The sequence below is a fragment of the Asparagus officinalis genome, chromosome 8, assembly GCF_001876935.1.
Source record: "Asparagus officinalis chromosome 8, Aspof.V1, whole genome shotgun sequence".
NCBI classification, from domain to species: Eukaryota; Viridiplantae; Streptophyta; class Magnoliopsida; order Asparagales; family Asparagaceae; genus Asparagus; species Asparagus officinalis.
In genome coordinates this window covers 110,932,785-110,957,577 of record NC_033801.1, presented here as the reverse complement: position 1 = coordinate 110,957,577, position 24,793 = coordinate 110,932,785, and the positions used below count along the sequence as shown (strand labels likewise).

General features: G+C 35.1%; 1 protein-coding gene across 1 annotated transcript; it reads left to right on the top strand.

The window, feature by feature from the left end:
* On the top strand, positions 543-20,742 carry LOC109820271 (methylecgonone reductase-like). The gene is made up of 4 exons (XM_020386397.1): positions 543-868; positions 7,396-7,636; positions 13,999-14,178; positions 20,339-20,742. The coding sequence occupies exons 1-4, from the start codon at positions 558-560 to the stop codon at positions 20,561-20,563; spliced, it is 957 nt and encodes a 318-aa protein (XP_020241986.1). The 5' UTR covers positions 543-557; the 3' UTR covers positions 20,564-20,742.

Sequence of the window (24,793 nt, the reverse complement as noted above, 5' to 3'; positions counted from 1 at the left end):
ACGGTTGCCACACTCAAATGACATTGTAGAATTATGATGAGTTTTAATCTTATCATAACACCATGACATGAGCGCTTTTGCTGAATCATGAAGGTTTTCTCTTCTTTTTTGGAGACAAAATTCTAAATCATGCATGAAAATAACAGTTTAAACACCTCTAGTTTGTAGGTCGGTGTTCTAATAAAATTTTGCACTCTTCGCACTTTAATGTATCCAAATCAAAAGGAGGTATAAATTTTACTGATCCTCCAATAAGTTTGAAAACTTCAGAAAATCTCTAAAATATTTTGATTTTTGGTCGATTAATCGCCATAAAGTACTTGAGCCATATTCTAAATTTCCAAGCAAAAAATATCACATAAACTCATAAAAGTAGTAGCTGGAGGTTAAGTGGAAAAAAGAATCAAAATAGTATTGGGGGTTTAATTAAAGTTTCCAACTTTTATGAGGTTAAGTGCCAAAGGCCCAACTTATTGGGGGGCTGACTAAAATTTACCCCAAGATGAATTCACACATCTAAATCACCCCAGTGACATCTGACACAAGATACGCTCAATATGGCTCAAGAGATCCCAGCTGTGACACTAAACTCCGGCCGCAAGATGCCGGTGATTGGCCTTGGGACAGCATTTCCAAACCCGCCGTCCGACCAACTTTCGGGGATCATTGTCCACGCCATCGAGGCTGGTTACAGGCATTTCGACACTGCCGCGGTTTACGGATCAGAGGAAGCCATCGGCATTGCCATAGCCAAAGCATTAAAGCTTGGCCTCATTGGCTCTCGGGCTGAACTTTTCATTACATCTAAGCTCTCTTGTGCTGATGCGGACCCTGATCTTGTTCTCCCTGCTCTCAAGAAGTCACTAAGGTATTGACAGTTTTCTTTTCAAAAGCTAATTAAATTGCAATATCTTTTCCTATTTCCTAAATTTAATTTAGAGCTCTCACGTACTATCAATATAGTTGCTAGTATTCCTTTCTAAACCTATGTAAAATCTTTTCCAATCTCCTATGTACCTCCTCCTAACTGTTAGGACCATGTCCACGCAATCAATTTCGTTTGATGAATAACAAACCTTCATATTGGTATAATATATGTTTGAGATGTATTACACAGATCACAAGAAGTTAGAATCATGTTCAATATTGAAAAGAGCAAGGTGATAAATTAATCACAGTTGATTCTGAAAAAAGTATTCATAGCAAAAATCATTTTTGAGTACATGGGAGTGTTCGTCTCATTGTCATGAATCCACAGGAATAAATGGAACTCAATTCGGAAATGCATAGCTCGAGATATAAATACTTTAGTTAAACAACATCAAAATAGTCAGCAGCAGAATTGAAACATATACCAGGTTGAAATTTGTACGGGCCATAACTTTTGACTCGGTTATCGAAGTCACTATTATAATACCTTTTCGAAAAGCTCTAGATTGACCTATTTAATCATCAATGGTAGGTTGAGATCAACGAATATCTACAGTGACTCATCAATGGTCTACAGTTGCATGTTGATGTTTTCTTAAGAGTTGAATAGCAACAGTCGATGGGTGAACATTACCATCAATGGGTGGGTTGTAACCCATCGATGATTAAGTCTGACCATCGATTATTGAGTACCTATATTGCGATTTTTTATTGACTCAATCTTAGTCATTCATTGCCGAGGGTATATATGCTCTTTTCTCATGATTTCCAGAGTATCGCTTGCCTAATAGAGAGAGAAAAAAAGAAAGAGGAAGAGAGAGCTAGGGTTTCAAATTGGTGAAAGGATCTTATTCAGGCTTCTCAAATAGCATCCTCAATATCATTTTTCATCAACCGATCATCAACCTTCGAGGAGTGTTGTCCTTAGATTCATCATCTACACTGTTATTTATCAAGCTTTGCTTCAATCTTTTGAAGGATGGTTTTCTAATCAAAAAGGTTGTAAGATCATTCTAGTTGTGCTTAAGTGTTATTTATTTCTTTGTATCAAACTTATGTTTATGGCGTATTCAGGTTGGGATGAATTGATGGTTTACGCTCAAGTCATGAGTAATAATTGAGGAGTGGGACTAGCTAGGGTTATGTGTTACTCACTGTGGAGAGTTAGGTTCGACTACTAGTGTCCGGTAGATTCTATGGGGTGGTTACTCACTATGGAGAGTTAGATTAGATAACTGATTTCGAGTAGATTCCAGAATATGCTCTTTGTAAGCCTGCTGAATCGAGATGTGATTTAAGAGAGTTTTTGGCATAATGAGGAAGCCCCTTTAGGAGAAGGAAGCATGGGCGTAGAATTGTTATTTGCACTACTATAAAATCTCGTGATATAATAGTTGATTTTTGGCTTGGTTGTTCACTTTTATTTTTCTATATATCCATTACATATCCTATGTTTTAGCGAAAAGCTTAAGCAACGATAATCACCCCCTCTAGACCTGCATTTCAGATCCAACACCAACATTATTTCAATTCTTAAAATACTAGAATTCTAGGGCGGATGATCCCCATCAATCATTTAGGACTGAATTCACGTAAATTTCTTTCCTCACATGCTTTCTCCCATCACACCATTTGAATCGTGTTATAAAAATATTCCAATTAAATTTTAATTTAACAGAATTTGATGAAATGGAAATTTCGTTGGACTAAGTATTTTTATAATTATGAACTCATGTTAATATTAAAAAAAGTAAAAATTTTATTATCTAAATGTTAAATTGTATTACCAAAAACGCATTCAAACAAAGAATATACACTGCAAACTAATAAACAAATGTGTATTAATTCCATGTCAATCATTCAAGCGAAATGTGAATGTGATGATTATTAAAACGGAGTCATGAAATTTTCATGAAAATAATCAACATAAGGTGCTAATATTATTTTAGTTTGGACATTTTTAGCGTAACCCCCAAAAACTTTATTTCAGTTCTTACAATATTAGCAATACTAGGTGGGATGCATGTGTGTTGCACGTGGTCAAATATTTTAATTGTTTCTTTTAAGTTTTTATCTTCATTATAATTGCATTCTGGACATAATTATTTTATAGCTTGAATTTGTTTTGTGAACGAATAAAATGAGAAAGTTAAGTCAAAATGAAAGAAAATTAAATTTAGGAGAAATTATTATGAAGAATTTTTTGAGTACTTACATATAATAACACATAAATTTAAGAGTAAAATGAGTGAAAATAACATACTGAATCCCTGTGAAGTAGGGATGATGATCAGTTGACCAAATCCTAACCGAATTCACGTGAATTAGGGATGATGATCAGTTGACCAATTCCTAGTTCCTATTGCTGTCATCATCTAAATAAATTGTTTTAATTGAGTGACAGACACGCACATAGGGTTTTTTCGATATCAGTCCCTTAAATCATTAGTATTTTATTATTAGTCTCTTAAATCTTTATATTTTGATATTAGTCTCTCTAATTGCAGAAATATGTTGATATTAGTCCATGTGGTTAGGATTATAAATAAAGAAAATATTTTGTTATGTTTCACTTTTTTAAGAAAATTAATAATTATACGCTCACTCCTAACACCTAAACGCAATAAAAACCCAACCCGGACCCATATCATAATCCATCTTCTTCAATGACCCAAAAAATAGTGAATCCATCTTCTTCAATGACTCTTTGTATTTTTGGAGGCTACAAAAGCCTATTGGAGCTCCTCCGTAGAGGAGGAGGAGGAGGAGGAGGAGGGAGGGGGGGGGAATTAAATGAGTGGAGGATATTTTGGTAGTTAAACACTCATGGTTAGTCTAAACCTAATCATGATTAAAGTAACTGAACAGTAAACATAATAGAAAGACTTATCTATATATTTTTGCAATTTGACAAACTGATACAAAATATGAGGATATTGAGAGACTAATATCAAAATACTAATGATTTAAGTGACTGATGTTGAAAAAAAATCCATACATGTATTAACATACTTATTACTAATGTATATAATTTATGAACAAATAGAATACATGTTTACTCTTAGAGTTATGCTTTGGTGCTCCGAAAATAAGAATTTTTATACTTTTTAAATGGATTAAAAATTAAAATTTTAGGCTGAAAATGACAAGGGTGCATTTGTCCTTTTCTTTTCAATTCCTATCCTATTATTTCTCTGTCCATAACCACTTTACCCACCTCCCTTGTTTCACGTTTACTAGGTAAATTGCACAGGTGCAATGCACATGGTATACTTTTTAGATTTAGTTAAAATTAATAATTTAGTTTAGCCTAATTTGGAGCTTATATACATGTTTAAACAAACATATAATAGTGTAATTTTCAGATTTTGATTTTTTAATGTACAAAAGAATATAAATCAATACAATTTATTACACTTATTTCTAAATAAATATTTTCTTGTAAATATGGTATCAAATTGTTAATGTTAGTATGTAGAAAGATCCTCTGACTTAGTTCTAAATCTTTTCAGTGAAAATATTAATAAAAATGTTATTTTACAGTCGACGGTTAATTTTATTCCTCTTTATAATGATAAGAAAGGAATTGACATATGCATGCTATGCATAATTTTATACAATATGACTAAAAGCAAGAACAATAATATCTATTTTAAACACAACTTTGCATTATAATACCAGCTTTTTATCATAGATATGGAAGGGAACATAGAAGAGAGAAATCTAACATGATAGAATACGACCAAATTAGATTTTGTTAAAGATCAAGTGAGAAATTAGTTGAAGAAAACTAACCCTCCTCAAGTATTAGTTTTATCCTTTTCTTTGATGTTTTCAACTCCAAAACTACCCTCTAAGTTCAACCTATTTACAAATGTAGGTGTGGAAGGCCTATCAGCCACATAATCCCTTAAATTGTGGATTAGAGAGTTAGATTTTAGGCTTTTCTATTTACAGAAGATGCCATGGAGCACCGAAGCTGTTGGCTTACTCTTATTGCAAAATTTATTCTGCAGATGATGATAAAAAATAAGTTCTAAATTGAAATAGTATTCCTTCTTAAACTTGTTTCATCAAAATTTATGATATTTTCTTGTCATACAGATTCACCTTATTTGACAAACTTTTATGAAGTTATAGGGTTCTTTTTTGTAAATTAATAAAATTTTAGGGGTCTTTTTGAAATTTCATGATTATTTATTCTAATTTTTTTAAATTTCTTGTATTTTATTAAATTAGGAAATTTTCTGTAAAATTTTAAAATGTTTGAAATTCTGGATTTTTTGCAAATATTGTAAAATCTAGATTTTTTATAAAGTTTGTAAAATCTTGGACTTTTCTCTACAAAGTATTTAATAGTTTAAAGTCTTTTGGGTTTTGGTAAGTTTTGTGTAATTTTTTACAAAAAATATAAAGCCTTTTGATTATTTCCATTAATTTTATAAGTTTTTGTAAAATCTTCAAATTGTGGGAGCTATTTGGGTATTTCTATGGGTCGGATAAGTTAAATGGATTTTAGAGCTTGGTTATTGACACATAATTAACATTTATCTAGTTAATTATGAATATAATTTAAGAAGTAAGGATATTTCACATATCATCTAATTATTTGTATCTTTTTTTAATTTAAACATAAGGGAACAGATGACAAAATAAAGAGTTCTATTTTTTACTTGTTATGTACAAAATTTAAATCTCTAGATGGTGGAAAAATTAATCTTTATATGCTTTCTCAAGTAAATAAATTTTTTAAGTTTTAAGATTTTCTATTTTTCATTTGCAAAAAATGGTTGAACGTGAAGATTGAAAAAAATAATTTATAGCTTGAATCTCATTAAAGATAATTCAATTAATTAGAACGCGATCACAATGAAATCATATTAAAGATATTTCTATTAATTAGGATAATTTGTAATGTAAGAAGTTCTTTTAGATTTTTATGCAAAATTTGCAAAACTAAATATTTTTCTACAGATTTTGTAAAATCGAAGATTTTCCACAAAATTTTCAATATTTCAAAGTTTGTTTGGTTTCAGCACTAAATATACAATCTCAAAAAGTCTTTTGGCTATTTATTTAAATTTTCTAGGTTGATTTTTCTATTAAGATATTCAAAGTATGTACTTCGGGTATTTCTACTAGTTGTGCAAATTCTATGGATTTTGGATTATTTTCTAGCTTGGTCATTCATATAGACATTTGTCTCTTTAATTATGAAAATATTTTATGAGGTGAGAATATGTCATACTATTACCTATATTTTTTTAATTTAAATATAAAAATTGAATGATAAGATAAGATAAGATAAATAGTTCTATTTTTTTCACTTGTTAGGTATCAAATTCTAATACTTAGATTGTCAAATTTTAAATATTTATCTGTTTTCTCTAATAATTGTAAATTTTATAAATTCTAAAATTTTCTATTTTTTAACATAGTTAAATCAAATTTGAGCTTATATACGTATTAATTAGGATAGAATATGATAACTAAAGCTTATTCCTACTAATAAAAATTAATTAAAATAGGATATGATAAGAACATAAAATCTAAAAGGTTAAGAGTATTTTTATCTATAGAAAGTTTTTTTCCAAACTCTCACTTTTAAAGAAAGTGTGATATTCTCTTTTGAAATATTTTTGTTAGATCTGACGGCTCTAGTGCAAATCATTTCGGCGACTCAAATGCCTAAAATACCATAATAAGTTTTATGAAAAAAAATCCCAATAAAAATTTCACTTTAAGTCTCAAATTTGAGAAGTAGGAGTTTTGAGATCATATCTCATCCTCCTACAAAGATACCAAGTTTCCTCCAAAATATACTACTCCTTAGCTTCAAAACAGCTCCAACGAGCTCCAAGATCATTCACAGACCTAAAAGGCCCGATTAATTACAGAGAGTAGAGATGCAGAAAATTTGGGGTTTTTTACTGTTACATTTCAGACAAAGTCAGAGGGCTAATAATCTCGCAATGGGGTTTCTAGTTTGTGGTGGGGGTGGTTTTGCTTTTGTTTTGTTTTGGGTTTTTTTTCTTTTTTGAGGGTTTTTGGGGGATTGTTTTTGTTTGGGTTGGGGTGGGTGGGGCGGGGTTGGGGGGGGTTGATTGTTTTGATTGTTATCATTAACTCCATTTGAGGGTTAACTAAGAAAATTCAACATGTTCTGTAGGTTTTTTAGACTTTCCAGACTTATATGGAGTTGAATGAAATTTCCAAAATCTTGGAGGGTTATGTCCAAAACACCTAAACTTACTGGGGGTGTTTCGGAATTTAAAAACTCTAGGATTTATAAGTGCTACAGAAAATAAAAAATAAGTGAGAATATATGAGTCCAAAATAGGGTAAACAGTAAGGCAGTTAATGAATTATTAATTAGCTTTTCTTATATGACAAGTGACCTCCCTCTTTTTTTTTTTTTTTTTTTTTTTTTATTCAATCTAATTTTGAATTTGTGGACCAATGCAGCAAGTTAGGGCTGGATTACTTGGACCTATACTTAATTCACTGGCCCATAAGGTTGAAACAGGTCAATATGCCCACCGATAAGGTGGACATTTTCCCCTTTTTTGATACAAAAGGAACATGGGGAGCCATGGAAAGCTGCAAAAGACTGGGACTTGTTGAATCCATTGGAGTAAGTAACTACTCATGCAAGAAGTTGTCTCAAGTTCTGGAGATTGCTACCATACCTCCGGCAGTGAACCAGGTAATGGTAATAACAAGGATTAATTGTCTAAAATTCACATTCTTCTCTAGACGAATAGATAATTTATATTGATATTTTTATGCATTTTAGTTGATAAAGGTTCGATTTCAATTTGTAAGTCTGCTCTGTTGAGTGAGTCCAACCCAAAACAAGGCTCACACGAGGTCCATATGATTAAATCCTAGCTAGAATAGGATTTGAAGGACTTATTTCTAATAGGAATTGGTTTCCAGGACCTAGGTAAAGTTTTCTTTTATTAGGGGCTGTTTGGTTCGTTTCCTAAAAACCAAGAAAATGAAAGAAAAGCATGGAAATCAATAAAATTTGGTTTCCATCATTTTCCACCCTTAGAAATCTCCCACATCAACCAATAATATGGTGACAACTCATCTTATTTCTTATTTTTAAAAATAAACTAAACACAAGAAATGGGTCACATCAATCAACTCATCCAACTCATCTCATCTCATCTACTACCATCTTTAAAAACCACTCACATCATCCAATAATATGGTGACAACTCATCCTATCTCATTAACATTTCATATCCACCAATTTCCTCCAAAAAAGCTAGGAAATCGATTTCTTTAAGTGTGGGTCACATCATCCAATAAGATAATGACAACTCATCTCATCTTATCTATTTTCTTAGTTTTAAAAATGAACCAAACACAAGAAAAGAACCAAAACAAAGAAAATATTTTCCTTATAAGTTTTTTCCTTATTTTTTTAGCCAACCAAACATAAGAAAAGAACATCAAAATAAGTTTTCTTTAAAAATCACTCACATCATCCAATAATATCGTGACAACTCATCTCAACTTATCTCTTTTTTACTTCTAAGAAGTGAACCAAACACAAGAAAACATCCAATTATGGGAAATATGTTTCCTTTTCTTTACTTTCCATGTTTTTTTAGCGAACCAAACAGGGGCACATGGGTGACATCACCCTGTAATTGTTTTCGCAAGAACAGTAAACCGAGAACAATATTTTTGAGGGGTTACACGGATTTCAAGGAGAGAAAGAGAGAAAAATTGAGATTACAGATAGCTCAGTTGTCCAATTGCAATGATTCAAACACCGTTGTCTTCAGAGCGATGACGTTGTCAAGGGTAAGGTGTTGGTTTCTCCGCATGTATTGGAGATTTGTGGTGAGACGGATTTTAGGGTTTTGGTACCCTAGAGGTAACATTATATTTTTCTTTTGTGATTTGATCCTTAAGTTTAGGTATAATTTTGAAGGATTGTACTCTTGATTGATAGTGGAATATTACTCTTGGATTATCCCATGAGCGTAGGCACGATTTGCTGAACCATGTTTAATCTTGGTGGTTGTTTGCATGTGGTATTTTTATTGGTGTCGTTATTCGTTTAGTGTTTAATTCCACAGATTAATCTCCATAAAATTTCTAACAAGTGGTATCAGAGACTTGGTTCGAGGCATTCTTTGGGATAGAAAAGATGGAGAGTTTTGGCACAACGATAAAATTAGATGGTTCTAAATGGTAAGTATGGAAGTCCGAGATGGAAGATATTCTGTATTGTAAAGATTTAAATGACCGTATTAAGGGAGATAAATTCAAGCCAGAAAAGATGAATGGTAAAGAATGAGAGAAACAATACAGGAAGACGATCAATTATATTTGGATGTGGATCGACGTTAGTGTGTTTCATTATGTATCGAGTGAGACTAATGCGAAGTCTCTTTGGAAGAAGCTTGAGGATATCTACGAGCAAAAGACCGCGGGAAACAAGGCGTTTATTATGAGGCAGTTGGTGAACTTGAAATTCAAAGAATGAAGCAACATAGTAGGGCACTTGAATGAATTCAAGAGCTTGATTAATCAGTTAGCTACCATGAAGATGACTATCGATGATGAGTAACAGGTTTTATTGCTATTGGGTTCTTTGTCAGACAATTGGGAGACACTGGTGGTGACGGTTAGCAACGCAGCTCTTGATGGTGTGTTATCGATGAGTATGGTTACTAGTAGTTTATTCAATAAGGAGATTCCGAGGAAGTCTACCAGCACAGATAACTCACAGGCACTTGTCGTGGAGAACAGGGGCAAGAGAAAGTACACGGACCAGTCCATAGGTTGTGACACATCCAAGGGTAGATCAAAGTCTAAAGTGAGAGGTTACTTTCATTGTGGGAAGCTAGGTCATATCAAGAAGAATTTTTGGGCATGGAAGAAAGAGCAAGCTGGGAAAAAAATAAAAAGAAAGATGAGAGGAAGAAAGCAGACAATGACACTACAACTATTTTGTCTGAGACCGATGCTATTCTCATTTTCAAAAAAGAAGGTTGCATGCATGTTACAAGTCAAAATTCCGAGTGGGTAGTGGATACAAAAGCTACATGTTATGCTACTCCAATCGAGATATTTTCACGACATATAAAGTAAATGATTTTGGCAATGTGAAGCTGGACAATAATGGCTACTCGAAGATTGTGAGACTTGGTGACATACACTTGTAGACAAATACCGGATGTACATTAAGTTTGAAGAATGTACGACATGTTCTCAATCTGCGGCTCAACTTAATTTCGAGTCTTACTTTGGACCAAATGGGATATGAAATTCAATTTGGTGGAGGAAAATGGAAAATTACCAAAAGTTCTCTTGTGGTGGCTAGAGGAAGTATATATTGTAATTTATACAAGACTCAAGCAAAGTCGTCATATGATTCTTTGAGCGTGGCTTAAGATGGTAACACTCTCAGTTTGTGTCATAGGAGACTTGGGCACTAAAGCGAGAAGGGATTGCAGATATTGGTAAAGAACAATCTCATTCGCTTTGCTAAAGATTCATCACTCACCCCTTGTGATTATTCTTTGTTTAGCAAGCAACATAGAGTTTCTTTTAGTAAGCCTTCAAAAAATATTCTGAATTTGATTTATTCTGATGTTTGTGGTCTTATTGAGGTGAAATCCTTAGGTGGTAATAATTATTTTTTCATATTTATTGATAATATATTGCAGAAGATGTGGGTCTTCTTATTGAGTACAAAGGATCATGTGTTTTTAATCTTCTAGCAATTTCATGCTATGGTGGAGAAGCAGACAGGAAAAAAGTTAAAGTATTTGTTCATTGATAATGAAGGAGAGTACACTTCAATTGAATTTAGAGATTATTACTCTAAGTATGGTATTTTATTATTAGTGAATAGAGCCCGGCACACTGCAGCATAAGGAGTCGCATTGAGGTACAACATGACCAATGTGGAAAAAGTCAGATGCATGTTGAAGATGGTGAGGTTACTTAAGAGCTTCTAGGCTGAAACTGGTCGCACTGCATACTACATAATCAACAAGTCTCCTTCAGTTCCTTTGAGTTTTGATATTCCAGAGAATGTTTGGTCCAGAAAAGATATTTTCTACTCTCATCTAAAGGTGTTTAGTTATAAGACATTTGCACATATTCCAAAGGAGAAAAGACAGAAGCATCATGATTGGGTGGTTCATTGCATCTTCCTTAGTTATGGAGAAGATGAATTCGGCTACAAGCTATAGGATCTAGAAAATAGATAAATTATCAGATGAGCAGATGTGTTTTTCAAGAGCATCAGAGCAATCAGAGAGTGTTGCTAGTGAGATTCCAGATATGACACCTGTTTTGTCTTTAGTACAGTTACATCCTACAGATACAGAGCAGGTGCATGATGATGATGTTGATGATGATGGTCAGATACCAAAGCAAGAAGATGATGATCATGATCACGAGCAAGAGGCTCCTCAGTAGGGTGAGCATTACCAGTAATAAGAGATTGCAGAGACAGTTTAGGAGATCAGCTAGAGAACATAGACCCTCCACGAGATATTCTCTTCCAGAGTACTCTTTACTGATAAAAGAGGAGGATCCAGAGAGCTTCAGGTGGTACATACTCATAAAGACAATGACAAATGGTTTCAGGCAATGTAGGAAGAGATGATGTCTCTCCAAAAGAATGATACTTATGAGTTGGTGGATTTGTCGAAGGACAAAAAAGCTTTGAAGAACAAGTGGGTGTTCAAGTTTAAAAAAGATGGATACAAAGAGATTCAAAAATATAAAGCCAGATTAGTAGTGAAAGGCTTTGGTCAGAAAAGAGATATTGATTTTGATGAGATTTTCTCACCGGTTGTAAAGATGACATCCATTAGAGTTACCTTGGGGTTAGCAGCTAGTGTGAACCTCGAGATTGAGTAGCTTGATGTGAAAATATTTCTCCATGGTGATTTAGAGGAGGAGATCTACATAGAGCAGCCCGAGGATTTTGAAGTAAAGGAAAAAAGAACATATGGTTTGCATATTAAAGAAGAGCCTTTATGGTTTGAAGCAGGTATCCAGGCAGTGATATAAGAAATTTGACTATTTCAAGTTAAATCATGGCTACCAGAGGACAGTTACAGATTCTTATATATAATTCACAAGATTTTTAGATTTTAGCTTCATTATCCTTTTGCTTTATGTGGACGATATATTGATTATTGGTCAGGACAGTTAGATGATTGGTGGACTGAAGAAGGAGTTATTTAAATCCTTTGACATGAAGGATTTGGGCTCGGTATAGTGGATTCTTGGTATGAATATTTCTCGTGATAGGAAAACCAGGAAGTTATGGTTATGGTTATCACAAGAGAAATAGGTTGAACATGTTGCTTGATAGATTCAACATAAAAGATGTTAAGTCGGTTAGTACTTTTACAGGTTAATCTTAGCAAGAAGTTTTTCCCAACTATAGATAAAAAAAGAAAGAGATGAAGAATATTCCTTACTCTTTAGCTGTAAGGAGTTTAATGTATGTCATGATTTGCACTTGGCCAGATATAGCTCACGCAGTTGGTGCTGTGAGCACGTCTTTCTTATAATTTAGGGAAAGTTCATTGGGAAGGTGTAAAGTGGATATTGAAATATTTGAAAGGCACTTCCAGATTGTGTTTAAATTTTGGAGGTTCGTAGGCAGTATTACATTGTTTTGTGGATGCGGATATGGCAGGTGATCTTGATCACATGAAATCTACCTCAATTGGTTCATTTTTGCAAGGAGAGCTGTATCTTGACAGTCCAGGTTGCAGAAGTGTGTTACTTTGTCTACAATAAAGGCAAAATATATTACAGCTGCAAAAGCCGATAAGGAGATAGTTTGGTTGAGAAGATTTCTGTAGGAGTTAGGCTTGTAGCAAGACAATTATCAGGTTTTCATTGATAGTCAGAGTGCTCTTGATTTGAGCAAGAATTCCACATTCCACTCTAGAAAAAAACACATTGATTTGAGATATCATTAGCTTAAGAAGTTATTGAGAAAGAGGAACTAAAGCTACATAAGATTCACACAGATAAAAATCTAGCAGATTTTTTAACGAAGCCCGTTTCCAGAGAGAAGACCGAGTTGTGTTGGCGATTGGTCGGCATGAACTCCCGATGAGGGGTTACAGATTGGCATACCCCCTCATTGGGCCGGAGGGGAAGATTGTTGAGTGAGTCCAGCCCAAAACAAGGCTCACATGGGGTCCATATGATTAAATCCTAGCTAGAATAGGATTTGCAGGACTTATTTCTATTAGGAATTTGTTTCAAGGACCTAGGTAAAGTTTTCCTTTATTAAAGGAAAGTATGGGCACATGGGTGACATCACCCTATAATTGTTTTCACCAGAACAGTAACCCAAGAATAGTAATTTGGAGGGGTTGTGTGGCTTTCAAGGAGAGAGAGAGAGAGAAAAATTAAGATTACGGATAGCTCGGTTGTCCTTGTAGTGATTCAAATGTTGTTGTCTTCAAAACGATGACGTCGTTAGGGGTACAGTGTTAGTTTCTCTATAGGTGTTGGAGATTTGTGATGAGAAGGGTTTTATGGTTTTGGTGCTCTAGAGGTAACGCTGTATTTTTTTCTTGTGATTTGATCCTCAAATTTGTGTATAACTTTGAAGAATTATACTCTTGATTGATAGTGAAATATTACTCTCTGGATTGCCCTATGAACATTGGCATGAGTTACCAAACCACTTTAAATATTGGTGTTTGCTTGCATGTGGTATTTTTATTGGTGCCGTTATTTATTTAGTATTTAATTTTGCAGATTAATCTTTATAAAATTCCTAACATGCTCTTCAACTAGATGTGTGAGGTGAGTGAAAAGTTTAAAGTCTTTTAGCTAAAAATTATGTAACTTAACATGTCTATGCTCAAAATTAACCAAACCCCACTGGACTTATTTGATTTGGTTGATTCACTTTGATAAAAAAATGATCAGAAACTAATTAATCAAACCGACCGATTGCTCACCCCTAAACAACAGTGACCAAAATAAATAATAATTATAGTGTTTTCTGGTGAAGTTGATGGAGACGTTTCCTTTTCTGTATTTCTTTAGGTGGAGATGAATGTGACATGGAATCAAAAGAAGTTGAGGGAGTTGTGCAAGGAGAAGGGAGTTGTTATCACGGCATGGGCACCGTTGGGGGCGAAGGGAACTATGTGGGGATCAACGAGGGTGATGGAGAATCCTGTGCTGAAGGAAATTGCTTGTGCTAAAGGAAAGACGGTGGCCCAGGTATTTCCATTTCACAAAAGTTTAAGGCTAAATGACACTTAATTATCCTATTGTTTTATCATATTTACACTTAAATATCCTAAGTTGTAAAAAATAACACTTTAACATCCTAAATTATAAAAAAACAAGCACATTAATAACTTCTGTTAGTTGTCATAAAAATTCCTAGAAATATGTCCTCACAACTAACAGAATATATTAAAGTGTTATTTTCTTACAACTTAGAGTATTAAAGTGCTATTTTCTTATATTTTAGGTTACTGATATGCAGTACGTGCGATGTACGAGATGCATATTAAGAAAATATAAGAGTTGAATTATTTGAAGGGCAACTAATATTTTTCACTCAACAATCTTACAGTTATTTATTAAATAGATTGATTAGTATAGGAACAGCTATGTTAAATGAATATTTATTTGAACACGTTAAATAAAAATTACATGAGAACATAATAAATCATTCTAGATAAAATTGACCAAAAAACCATACACATAAAGCTTTAAAAGTTTGATATTAAAATGGCTGAAACTCTAGGAGATCAGATGCTAACTATAATTTGAGTTTGTATATATTGAGTCTTGATGTGCGCAAAATATATCTGACATGAGATCATTGTTTATATATTTTATTTTATTTTTGTTAAATGGAAAAGCTTTATTTTATTCACCATTGAACATTTGGGGTACATCACAAACTCAACATAAGGACATAAGTTACGAAAGCATCAAATTACAAAAGCATCCAAAAGATAAGATTATGATCCTTCATTCCATCTCTTACATTCCTTGTCCAGTTTTGTGTTTAGTAATACTATTAAAACTAAAGCTTTAATATCATTGACAATAACATTATGCTCCGTAGACCTCTGAACTAAAATACGCAATTTTTTTGCTAGAGTGTATATGTGGTAGCTGAAAAACTCGTCCTCTTCAACTATTGTTTGAATATGTTCCCTCTTATTATACAAGAAAACCAGCCAACAAGATAATTTTAATAGCGAGGCCTCCACTCAAACATTACAATTAGTAATCTCATTCCAAACTTATATTTAATAAACACACTAAAAAATCAGGTGATTGTGATTCTCTTCAAGACCCTGCACACTAAGCACAAGTTGGTTTGAAGAGAAAATTGCCATATAACATAATCGATCCTAGGTAAGGAGCTTAGAATGAAAAACATGGCATAATATGAAGAAGTGCTTAGGATATAGACCCGAATTTCATACTGTATTACTCCACTAAATAGGTGAAAATATAAAGGATAATTTACAATATAAATCAGAGATTAATACTATTAATTCCTATCACAATTAGCATGAATAATTGAAATCAAGCCATTTGCAACACCAAAATATCCAGTAGCATAATCTTTAACATTTAATATTCTCTTCCACATCCAAGAATCCCCTTGTTTAGCTTGATCCTCCAAAAGAGTTGTATTTTTTAAGTAAGTATCATGGATCCATTTGATGCATAAAAGACCAATTTTTAGGTGAATGAGCTAAATGAAATTGATAGCAATAACAACATTCCAGGTCCTCATAGAATACATTTCTAAACCACCATATCTCTTTTATTAACAAACAATATTCCAGAAAAGTAGAGAAATGTTTATAGTTGCTTAGTTTTCTCCCATCGAAAGCTCCTGTATAAATCATCTATGTTGCTCAATACTTTTTTTGGCAAGATATAATTACTAGCCCGAAATATTTGAATGCCTATAATAACACTTTTAAGAAGTTGGAGCCTCCCGGCATATAAAAGCTTCCTACACTTCATCCACACTTGAAACCTGAAATAAGGATCATTGTTAATTATTGTTTACATCTCTTTTATGTAAAGTAAACAAAGCTATGGTTTTTTACTCTAAAAGAATAAATCTAAGCTACTATGTTAACAAGTCTCCTGTATGTATTATATATATTTGTCCATTTATTTGAACAGATTTCTATAAATTTTGGAGGAAAGGTTTTTTTAATTCTAAATATACATTTGCCCAAAGAACCTAACGTTATGTCCGAGAACCACAATCCATTAAAACTGATACATAACCCAACCTGCACAAACTTTTGTCATCCCAACATTGTGAACACCATGTCATCACAACTTCCTATCCAGTAGTTTAACATATGAATACAACTTCAGATTGAGAAGACATCACAAAAACTTTCGAAAATTATATGTCAACCTACCAGTTATATTCATATCCAATAAAATAATAGGTATAATTTGAAATAATGACCTTGTTATATATTAAGGTCATCCTCATTACTATAAGGTGCAAATTCACTAAATTTCATGGCACAAATCATACTAAAAATCATACTAAAAATCATCTTATAGTTGTCAGATATAATTCGAAATGAGGAGAACTGGTGAATTTCGAAGGACATGAGTAATCAAAATTTATAAAATTTGTTAAATGGTTGGTGTGGAACTTCATTATGTTGGCTAGGTAAAATGAAGCACTGTTATTGTGAACACATACACATGTTGACATAAAAGAAAAAAGAAAGAAAAGAAACCATGAAGGATGAGGACTTTTACATTTATATTTAGGTTCAAGAGCTGATTAAGAAGCATGCACTCTCTATCTATTTTTAAATTCTTATCTCTAACAAGTAAAGTCATAGTATGTAAATTGATAGAGTACCCAAACTGACAAAATAAATCAGCAGTCCTGTATCTTAGCCACAGAACCATTTTTTTTATATTATCAATCTCTAGAAATTTACAGATCTAAACTCTTTAAAAAATTTAGAAATTTAGGTTGAAATGATATTAAAAGGCTATTTTTCCAGTAAAATAAAGCATAAGTTGATTAAGGTATGATGAAATAGTTACCTTGATAGACGTGTTCTGCCACCAACAGCAAATCCCTCCAACAACTACATCACAAAAAATAAAAAGAAAAATTAACAAAATAAAAAATATTATCAACAAAAAGGAAAATTAAAAAAAATTACCAATAAAGAACAAATTATAATTGATAATTGACAAACTACATAATAATAAGAAATGAAGAATAACAAACTACAATCACAGTTACAATTATTATAATTATAATTTACATACCATCAAGGAATTAGATTATATTTTCTCCATCATAATCCAAAAAATTAGCAATTTGTATAAGCAAGAGGCTTTGTGAATTTAATATTTTCATTCAATTTGGAGTTGAGAAAGGAGGAAATTTGAGTAGGCATTGCAATTAGTGGCAATTTATTGATCATGTAGTGGGATGAGATGAGATAGATCAAGGAGGTTAGGTTATGAGAGAGAAGAAATATAATTGATGGGTGGGGTTGCAAATTGAGGAGTCCATTAGTGCCATGAGAGAAAAATTAGAGACACGAGAAGATGGATTTAGGGTTTTACTGAGAGATGCGAGAAGAGGGATAAGGAGAGAAAACATACTTATGCTATCAATGTAAAGATCCAAAGAGAATGTTCTTCTTGTATCTCAGAGAGAGAGAGAGAGTGAGAGAAATGGAAAAGAGAGAGAGAGAGAGAGAGAGAGAGAGAGAGAGAGAGAGAGAGAGAGAGAGAGAGAGAGAGAGAGGGAGAAAGAGAAAGAAGAAGAGGGGGAGAGAGAGAGAGAGAGAGAGAGAGAGAGATGGAAATCGGAACAGAAGAAGAGGGGGAGAGAGAGAAACCGAAATAAACAGTCATTCAAAAGTTAATTAATTAAATTATTAAATTTGGGAATTGGCTAATTAGAATTAGGATAGGATAGCCATTAAGAAAATTGAAATAGGCAAAATAGGCATTCAAAAGTTTTGACAATGGTTCTCTCTTTTATAAGTAGCATAAATTAAAATGCTTTCTTTTACAACTTAGAATATTTAAGTCTAAAGGTGGTGAAATTAATAGGGTATTTAAATGCTAGTTATTTTATAACTTCGAGTATTAAAGTGCTATTTTTAACAATTTAGAATATTAACGTGTTACTTTTTATAACTTTGAGTATTTAAGTATAAAGACAGTGAAACGATAGGGTATTTAAGTGCCGTTTAGCCAAAGTTTAAAGATGAATTTAGTAACGAAGCTAGTTAGAGTGGCAATGTATCATGCATGTTCGTATCTAGATATAATGTATCATGTCTTATGTCCAGATATATTGTATCACATGTGTATTTCTCAATATAAATAAAACATATATAAAGGGAAGTGAGCTAACTGAACTTTCTCCTTCTTTTACGTACAACAATTAAAGAAGATGCTAGTTTTTTTTTGGTCAATGAACTGTAAACTTTATTCATCTCCCAAATTTGAATATGTAAAGTCAAACAAAGTTCCAGAAGCCTGGAAAACAAAAGAAAGATTACAAATTTTCAAGAAGCTCTTTCATATGTACATGAGAACTATCATTTAAAACTTTATAAAAAACCGAAAGCTTAATATCCCTAAAAACTTGAGCAGGCAGCCTTCTCTTGTCCTGAAAAATCCTTAGATTTCTCTCCCTCCAAATCATATATACAGCAGCAGACAAGCACATCCTTTTCAGCTTTTTCATAGGACATTTTCCTTTCAAATTGTAAGAGTACCAGTGCAGTATCAATCTCCATGTACAGGACCTCCATTTGTATCCCAACCAGCTCATCACCAAGTTCCATACTTCAGCTGAATATTGACACTCAAAAAAGATATGATCCCTTGCCTCTAGCTGGTGACTGTCACACAGAACGCAGTGAAGCTGATTTGTGCTCAAGATGTTCATTCTGCACAGTCTATCCTTGGTAAGCAGTCTAGAGTGACAAGCTAGCCAAAGCACAAAGGAGTGTTTAGGGTATAGGAAGCCATCCCAAACTGTTTTAGCCCAACCAACAGTACTAGCAGGTTGAAAAAGAACTCTGTAAACTGCAGATAAAAGAAGTTTACCTTCAGAGTAACAATCTGCTATGACATTTTGTGCAGTAACAGCACTCCCAAACTTACTCAAAAGCAAGAAGATGCTAGTTCTAGCTTAATCTGTTATCGCTAAGATGCAAAAGAAAAATATGTGTCTTTCAGGAAATATCTGTATACATATCCGCTATAGTTATCAAAATCTATACATAATAGAATATGATTACGAATATTAATACATAGTGAAATATTCGAATAGGGATCATGCATGGAATATCTAAATACATGTTGGTCATATAGTTAATTTTGTTGGCGCCTGAAGCTAAATCTGGAATAAAATAAATATAACGAAAGCTGAAGTATTGTTAGCGCCTGAAGCTAAATTGTATTTTAAAACTTTTTTAAGTTAGCTGATGTGCGTTTGTGAAACATTGTGCTTAAAGCAATATTTGGCCTACCCCGATGCAAGGATCCCAATGCCAAACTGCTTTCAGAAACAGCACTACAGTACAATGGTGTGCACCAACCAAGTACTGTCAAGATCTCCTCGATCTATAAGACCTTTCGGTCAAGGCAACAATCTCCTTGATCTGTTAAAACCTTTCAGTTCAGGGCTCTGTTCCTTCGGGCACATGCTAAAGTTTACACGCTTTTAAACTCTGCAGCAGCAGCACAACAGCTCAACAGATTCAAACTGTTAAAGTTTTTCAACACTTCAGTGTGTTCGCGTCCTCCAAGAACTGCCCCAAAGGGGCACTATTTATAGGCCTCTAAGGCGCCACTTAACGCCTCAGTCCGATTAGCATTGATCCCCGGCCCATTGGCCCACGGTCCATGGCCCACGATCTATGGCCCACAGCCCACGAGTCTACGACCTCACGGCCCATGACCCACGGCCCATGACCCACTATCACTTATGAGGAATTGATTGATTTATTTAAGACAACAATTCTCGGCTTGCCGACCTTTCGAAACACCAAAACTTTAACTTTCCACTACGCTACTAAGAATTTCTAAAATATACTAATAGTTAGTAAATATATAGTTTGAAAACTTATTTTAGAAAGCGGTTTTGATCAATAAATCCAACAAATTTTAATCCTTAAATTAATGTATTTGAGATTACTCTTGATAAGATATAGAGATTTAATCTTAGCTTTTTAGACATAATGAACTCTCTTGTATCATTAGAATTTATTTTCATCCACGGATTCAGTTATCAATAAATTGTTATTATTTATCTATTTATTTATTTTAATATATATATTTCTGGCCTCACATAATATATTTCTTTTGGACATGGTGACAGGTTGCTCTGAGGTGGTTATATGAGCAAGGGGTGAGCATGGTGTCCAAAAGCTACAACAACGGAAGAATGAGGGAAAACCTCAATATCTTTGATTGGGAGCTGAGCGAAGAAGATAAAGACAAAATCCAAAGTATTTCACAGTGCAGGGGATATCCAGGGGATTCTTTAGTTTCAGAAAAAGGGCCTTACAAAACCGTGGAGGAACTGTGGGATGGAGAAATTTAAAGGTATAAATTTCATCCGAACCGCCACGTACAAGCAAAGACGTTTTAACCCATCTACATGAAGGCAATGGGGGGACTGCTAGAAAAATTAAAATGTTATAATAAGATTTGTATTTGAGGTTTGAATTTCTGAAACATGCTATTTATCTATATTCTAAAATTATTGGATTTAGCACTGTAGATGGCTACAACTTCATTTCATTTGTTTGATTTATTTCCTATTTTTTGATTTATTTATGCTTTACATTCACTAGTTGTATAGCTCTTAACATTATGGAAAATGCTAGAGGCACACATTTAAACCACGCAACCAACTAAACTCCTTTCTCGCTACAATGCACTGGGGCCCACATGAGAATTTAAAAAAAAATTCATATGGACCCCAATACATTATAGTGAGAGAGGAGTATGGTTAGAGTGGGGTCCACCCACATGAAAGTTGCGCGTGAATAGATCACCAAAAGCCGTTGCAAGTGAAAAACAAGGCCCACCCGGTTTCCTCCCTCCTATAAATAACAATGTGATCTTTAGCCTAGGTTTTTGTGCAAAGTGGGGTGCGGGGAATATTTTGCGGCTGCAGAGGAGAACAGGGTGTGCAGGGATTTGTTTTTCCGGCTGGATTTGTTTTCTCTTTTGGCTACAGCAAGAAGAAAAGTGCAGGCTTTGTGCTTTTGTAGAGAGAGATTGTGTGAGAGGTTTGAGAGTTTGTGTGAGGGTTTAGATTGAGTGATTGTAAACCCTAGTTGTATCCTCTCCCTCTAATAGTAGAGCTCCCCCCCTCCTTGCCCCGTGGACGTAGGCAATTTACCGAACCGCGTAAAATTGGTTGTCTCGTTATTTGTGTGATTTGTAATAGCTTTTAGGTTCCCTCGATAGGTCAGTCCTAGAACTGATAAGAGGAAGAGCTGATATCTCACTTGGTTGAGATATTTTGCTTCAGATTCTTGTTTCCTTGGTGAGACAGGAATTTTTATTGCAACCTGACTCTCTTGTTGTGCTGCCGAAGTGCTGCCGAAATTTCCGCTGCACGCAACAAGTGGTATCAGAGCCCAGATTTCAGATCTAGGGTTTTTGGTGGAGGAAGATTCTTATATGAAGCTTGGTTCTTGGAGTTCTAGGCTTCGGTGGAGATAGCATTAGGAGTTACCGTTAGAGATTTCGCTTTCCTCGTGTGGATAGGAGATCTATTTGGAATCCGATCTAGGGTTCAGTTGGGTGGTTCCTAATTCTATCAAATTTGTTCTTTCTCTACAATTTGGAGTTAGTTTGCAATAGGAGAAGAAGGTGAAAGCAGCAAGTCGATGGTGAGTACAATACAAGTTGGTTTTCAGAACACTAAGATTAGTATGGTGAAGTACGACGGCAAAATCAACTTTGGTTTGTGGATGAGCGACGTATAGGATGCGCTCAATGCTCAGAATTTGGAAGAGACCATCATGGTCTATGAGAGGCCACCTAAATATGAAGAGGCGGTATGGGAAAAGATGAATAGGAACGCTTGTGGGGTGATTAGGTCCTGTTTGGAACAGGAGCTAAAATATGATGTGATTGGGATAACGTCTGCAATGAAGATAGGAGAAATTCTCAACAATAAGTATCTCACAAAGAGTGTTGAGAACATGTTGCACTTGCTGTGAAGACTCTTCAGATTTCAGATGTCCAGAGACATCTCGCTAGCGACTCATGTGAACAACTATACTAAGTTATTGTCGGACTTGGCGAATATTGACGAGAAGATATCGGATGAGTACAAGGCTATTATCTTATTGGGCTCCTTACAGGATGAGGAGTATGATACCTTCATGCTTACTTTGTTAAACAAGAGATCTTCTATCAGCTATAGTGAAGTGACTAACGCTTTGACAAACTACGATTTGAGGAGGAAGGATAAGGAGACTTCCCGCGCTAGTACTTCAGGCGAGGCCTTGTCGACGAGAGGTAGAAGCCCGTATCCGAAAGGTGGTAATAGAGGGAGGTCAAAGTCAAGAAGCCGCCACTAATTAGCAAAGAACCAATATGCATTCTGCAAGAAGCAGAGACATTGGAAGAGAGACTGTCCAAAGATCAAAGAGAAGGAGAATAGCAAGAAAAAGGGCTCAAAGCCTAATGAGGTGAACGTTGCGAAAGGCGATGATTCTGATGATTCGTGCTTTTCTCTACTGATTACTCCGGAGGTGAACCATGTGGATACATCAGATTGGATGCTTGATACCGGCGCTACTTATCATGTGATCCCTAGGCGAGACTGGTTTGCATCTTTTGAGAAAGTCGACGGGGGTGTTGTTGTCATGGGAAATGATCAATCCTTTGGCGTTTGTGGGATAGGTACCGTACGGATTAGGATGCACGATGGAGTAGTCTGTGAGTTGAAGGAGGTGAGATTTGTTCCTCAACTAAAGAAAAATCTTATCTCAGTTGGAGCTTTGGAAGCAAAGGGATTCAAGGTTGTAGACGTCAAAAATTACCTATAGCTTCCCAAACACAGTTCAAGACAACGAGAAGACGATAAACGTTATTATCCAAGTCAAGGAAATTTATCCAATACCAGTAAGCGTACGAAGTGGATCAGTAAAATGTACAAGTCAGCGAAACGATGAACCGTACACAAAACAAGCGAACTTGAGGGGTCACGAATCGCCAAAATAGCAAAAAGATGAACAAAACATCACTCGGAGGCTTGCGTAAGCGCGAGCCACCAAATGGTGGCTCGCACAGTCCCGAGCCACCAAATGGTGGCTCGCACATTGCAGGACTCTTTTTGACTCCCAAGACTCCCAAAACGCGAATTTCGATGATTTTTAAGGATTCTTTCGTCCCAGGGCCTCCCCAAATGTTTTGAAGCTATCCCTAAACGTGTTTAAGCGGTTATTAACCACAAATAACGTTTAAACACCAATTCTTATCCAAAAGGACGTCTCCAAAGGCCTATAAATAGAAGCCTAGTGTCTTCTTTCAAGAGGATCTGAAGTTGAGAAGGCGAGGTGCTGTCAAATTGTCCAGCTAACCACGAATTTTAGAGGAGAATCATCAGATCTTGGCGAATACTTTCATAAAGAAAGTCTTTCGAAAGGTTTGTGATTCTTTCCCCTTCTTTCCTCGGGATTAAACTTGGTTTTAATCTCGAGAAGAGCCACAATCTCGCTTGGTCGTGATTGTCGCTTCCGCAATTGTTTCCTTTGTGAAACAAGAGCGTAGTTATACTGTCAATCGGGTTTGATCTGCGGTGGTCTACAGACTAACGCGTCCCCAGCACAGGCAAAGATCCCACGCAAAGCAGTGGGAGATAAACAACTGCTGCGTTTTGTTTGATAAAGTTATAATCTTTATTTTTTTCATTGTAAGAAGATCTTATAAAAAGATCAACTTTTCTTTCAGTTTGAACTTGTAATCGATAAACGGTGTAACAGATTTGAAAGCAATGGAAAAGACAACTTTTTACGAAAACAAACTAGCGACCACAGTGGGAGCCGACAGCTTCTCTGCCGAAGCTGTAGTGTCGCAACCAAATATCATCATCCCGATCAACGAAGAGGTCGAGTACGAGTTCGACCAGTCAAAGTATGAGGAATACTTATCCTCATCTTCCAGATCATCCTCTCCTCGTAAGAATAGGAGAGACTCCACAAGGAAGATTCGGGGGGCACTTGGATCTGAAGGTTCAAAACCAAGATCCTCATCCTGCAGCGGCTCAAGGCACACCTTGCAAAGCCGAAGCCACTACTGAAAACGCGCCGACCTTATCCAAGAGAGCGCGTCAAAGACGACGTCAGCGCCTCGCACGCCAATTGGCCAAAGCTTCCGAGATAGTTGATGGGATCCGCTATGAAGCAGATCTGAAGTCTAAAAGACACCAACCACTACGGCTGCAAGCGAGCGACTGTTTCAAATCAACGGTGAATGAATGGGTCCCCGTTAAGAGGACACGTTCAACTCTTAAAGAACGGATCCAGAAACGCCGCGCGTTACTTGCACACTCAAGAATTCTGGTGCAAGAAGCCAGGAAATTGCAAACAAACAATGTAGATAATATACTGTCAAAACCACATCAAATCTGGAGGTCGAAATCCAAAACAAGGCCCGAAAAAATGAATGTCGGCTGCTGGCTCGGCCAAGGCCGAGCACAAACGCTGGCTCGGCCAAGGCCGAGCCACCAAGTGCTGGCTCGCGTCACGCCAAGCCTTCTCCCCTAATTTGCAGAAAATTCGCCTCCCGTAATCGTTTTCGAGTCACC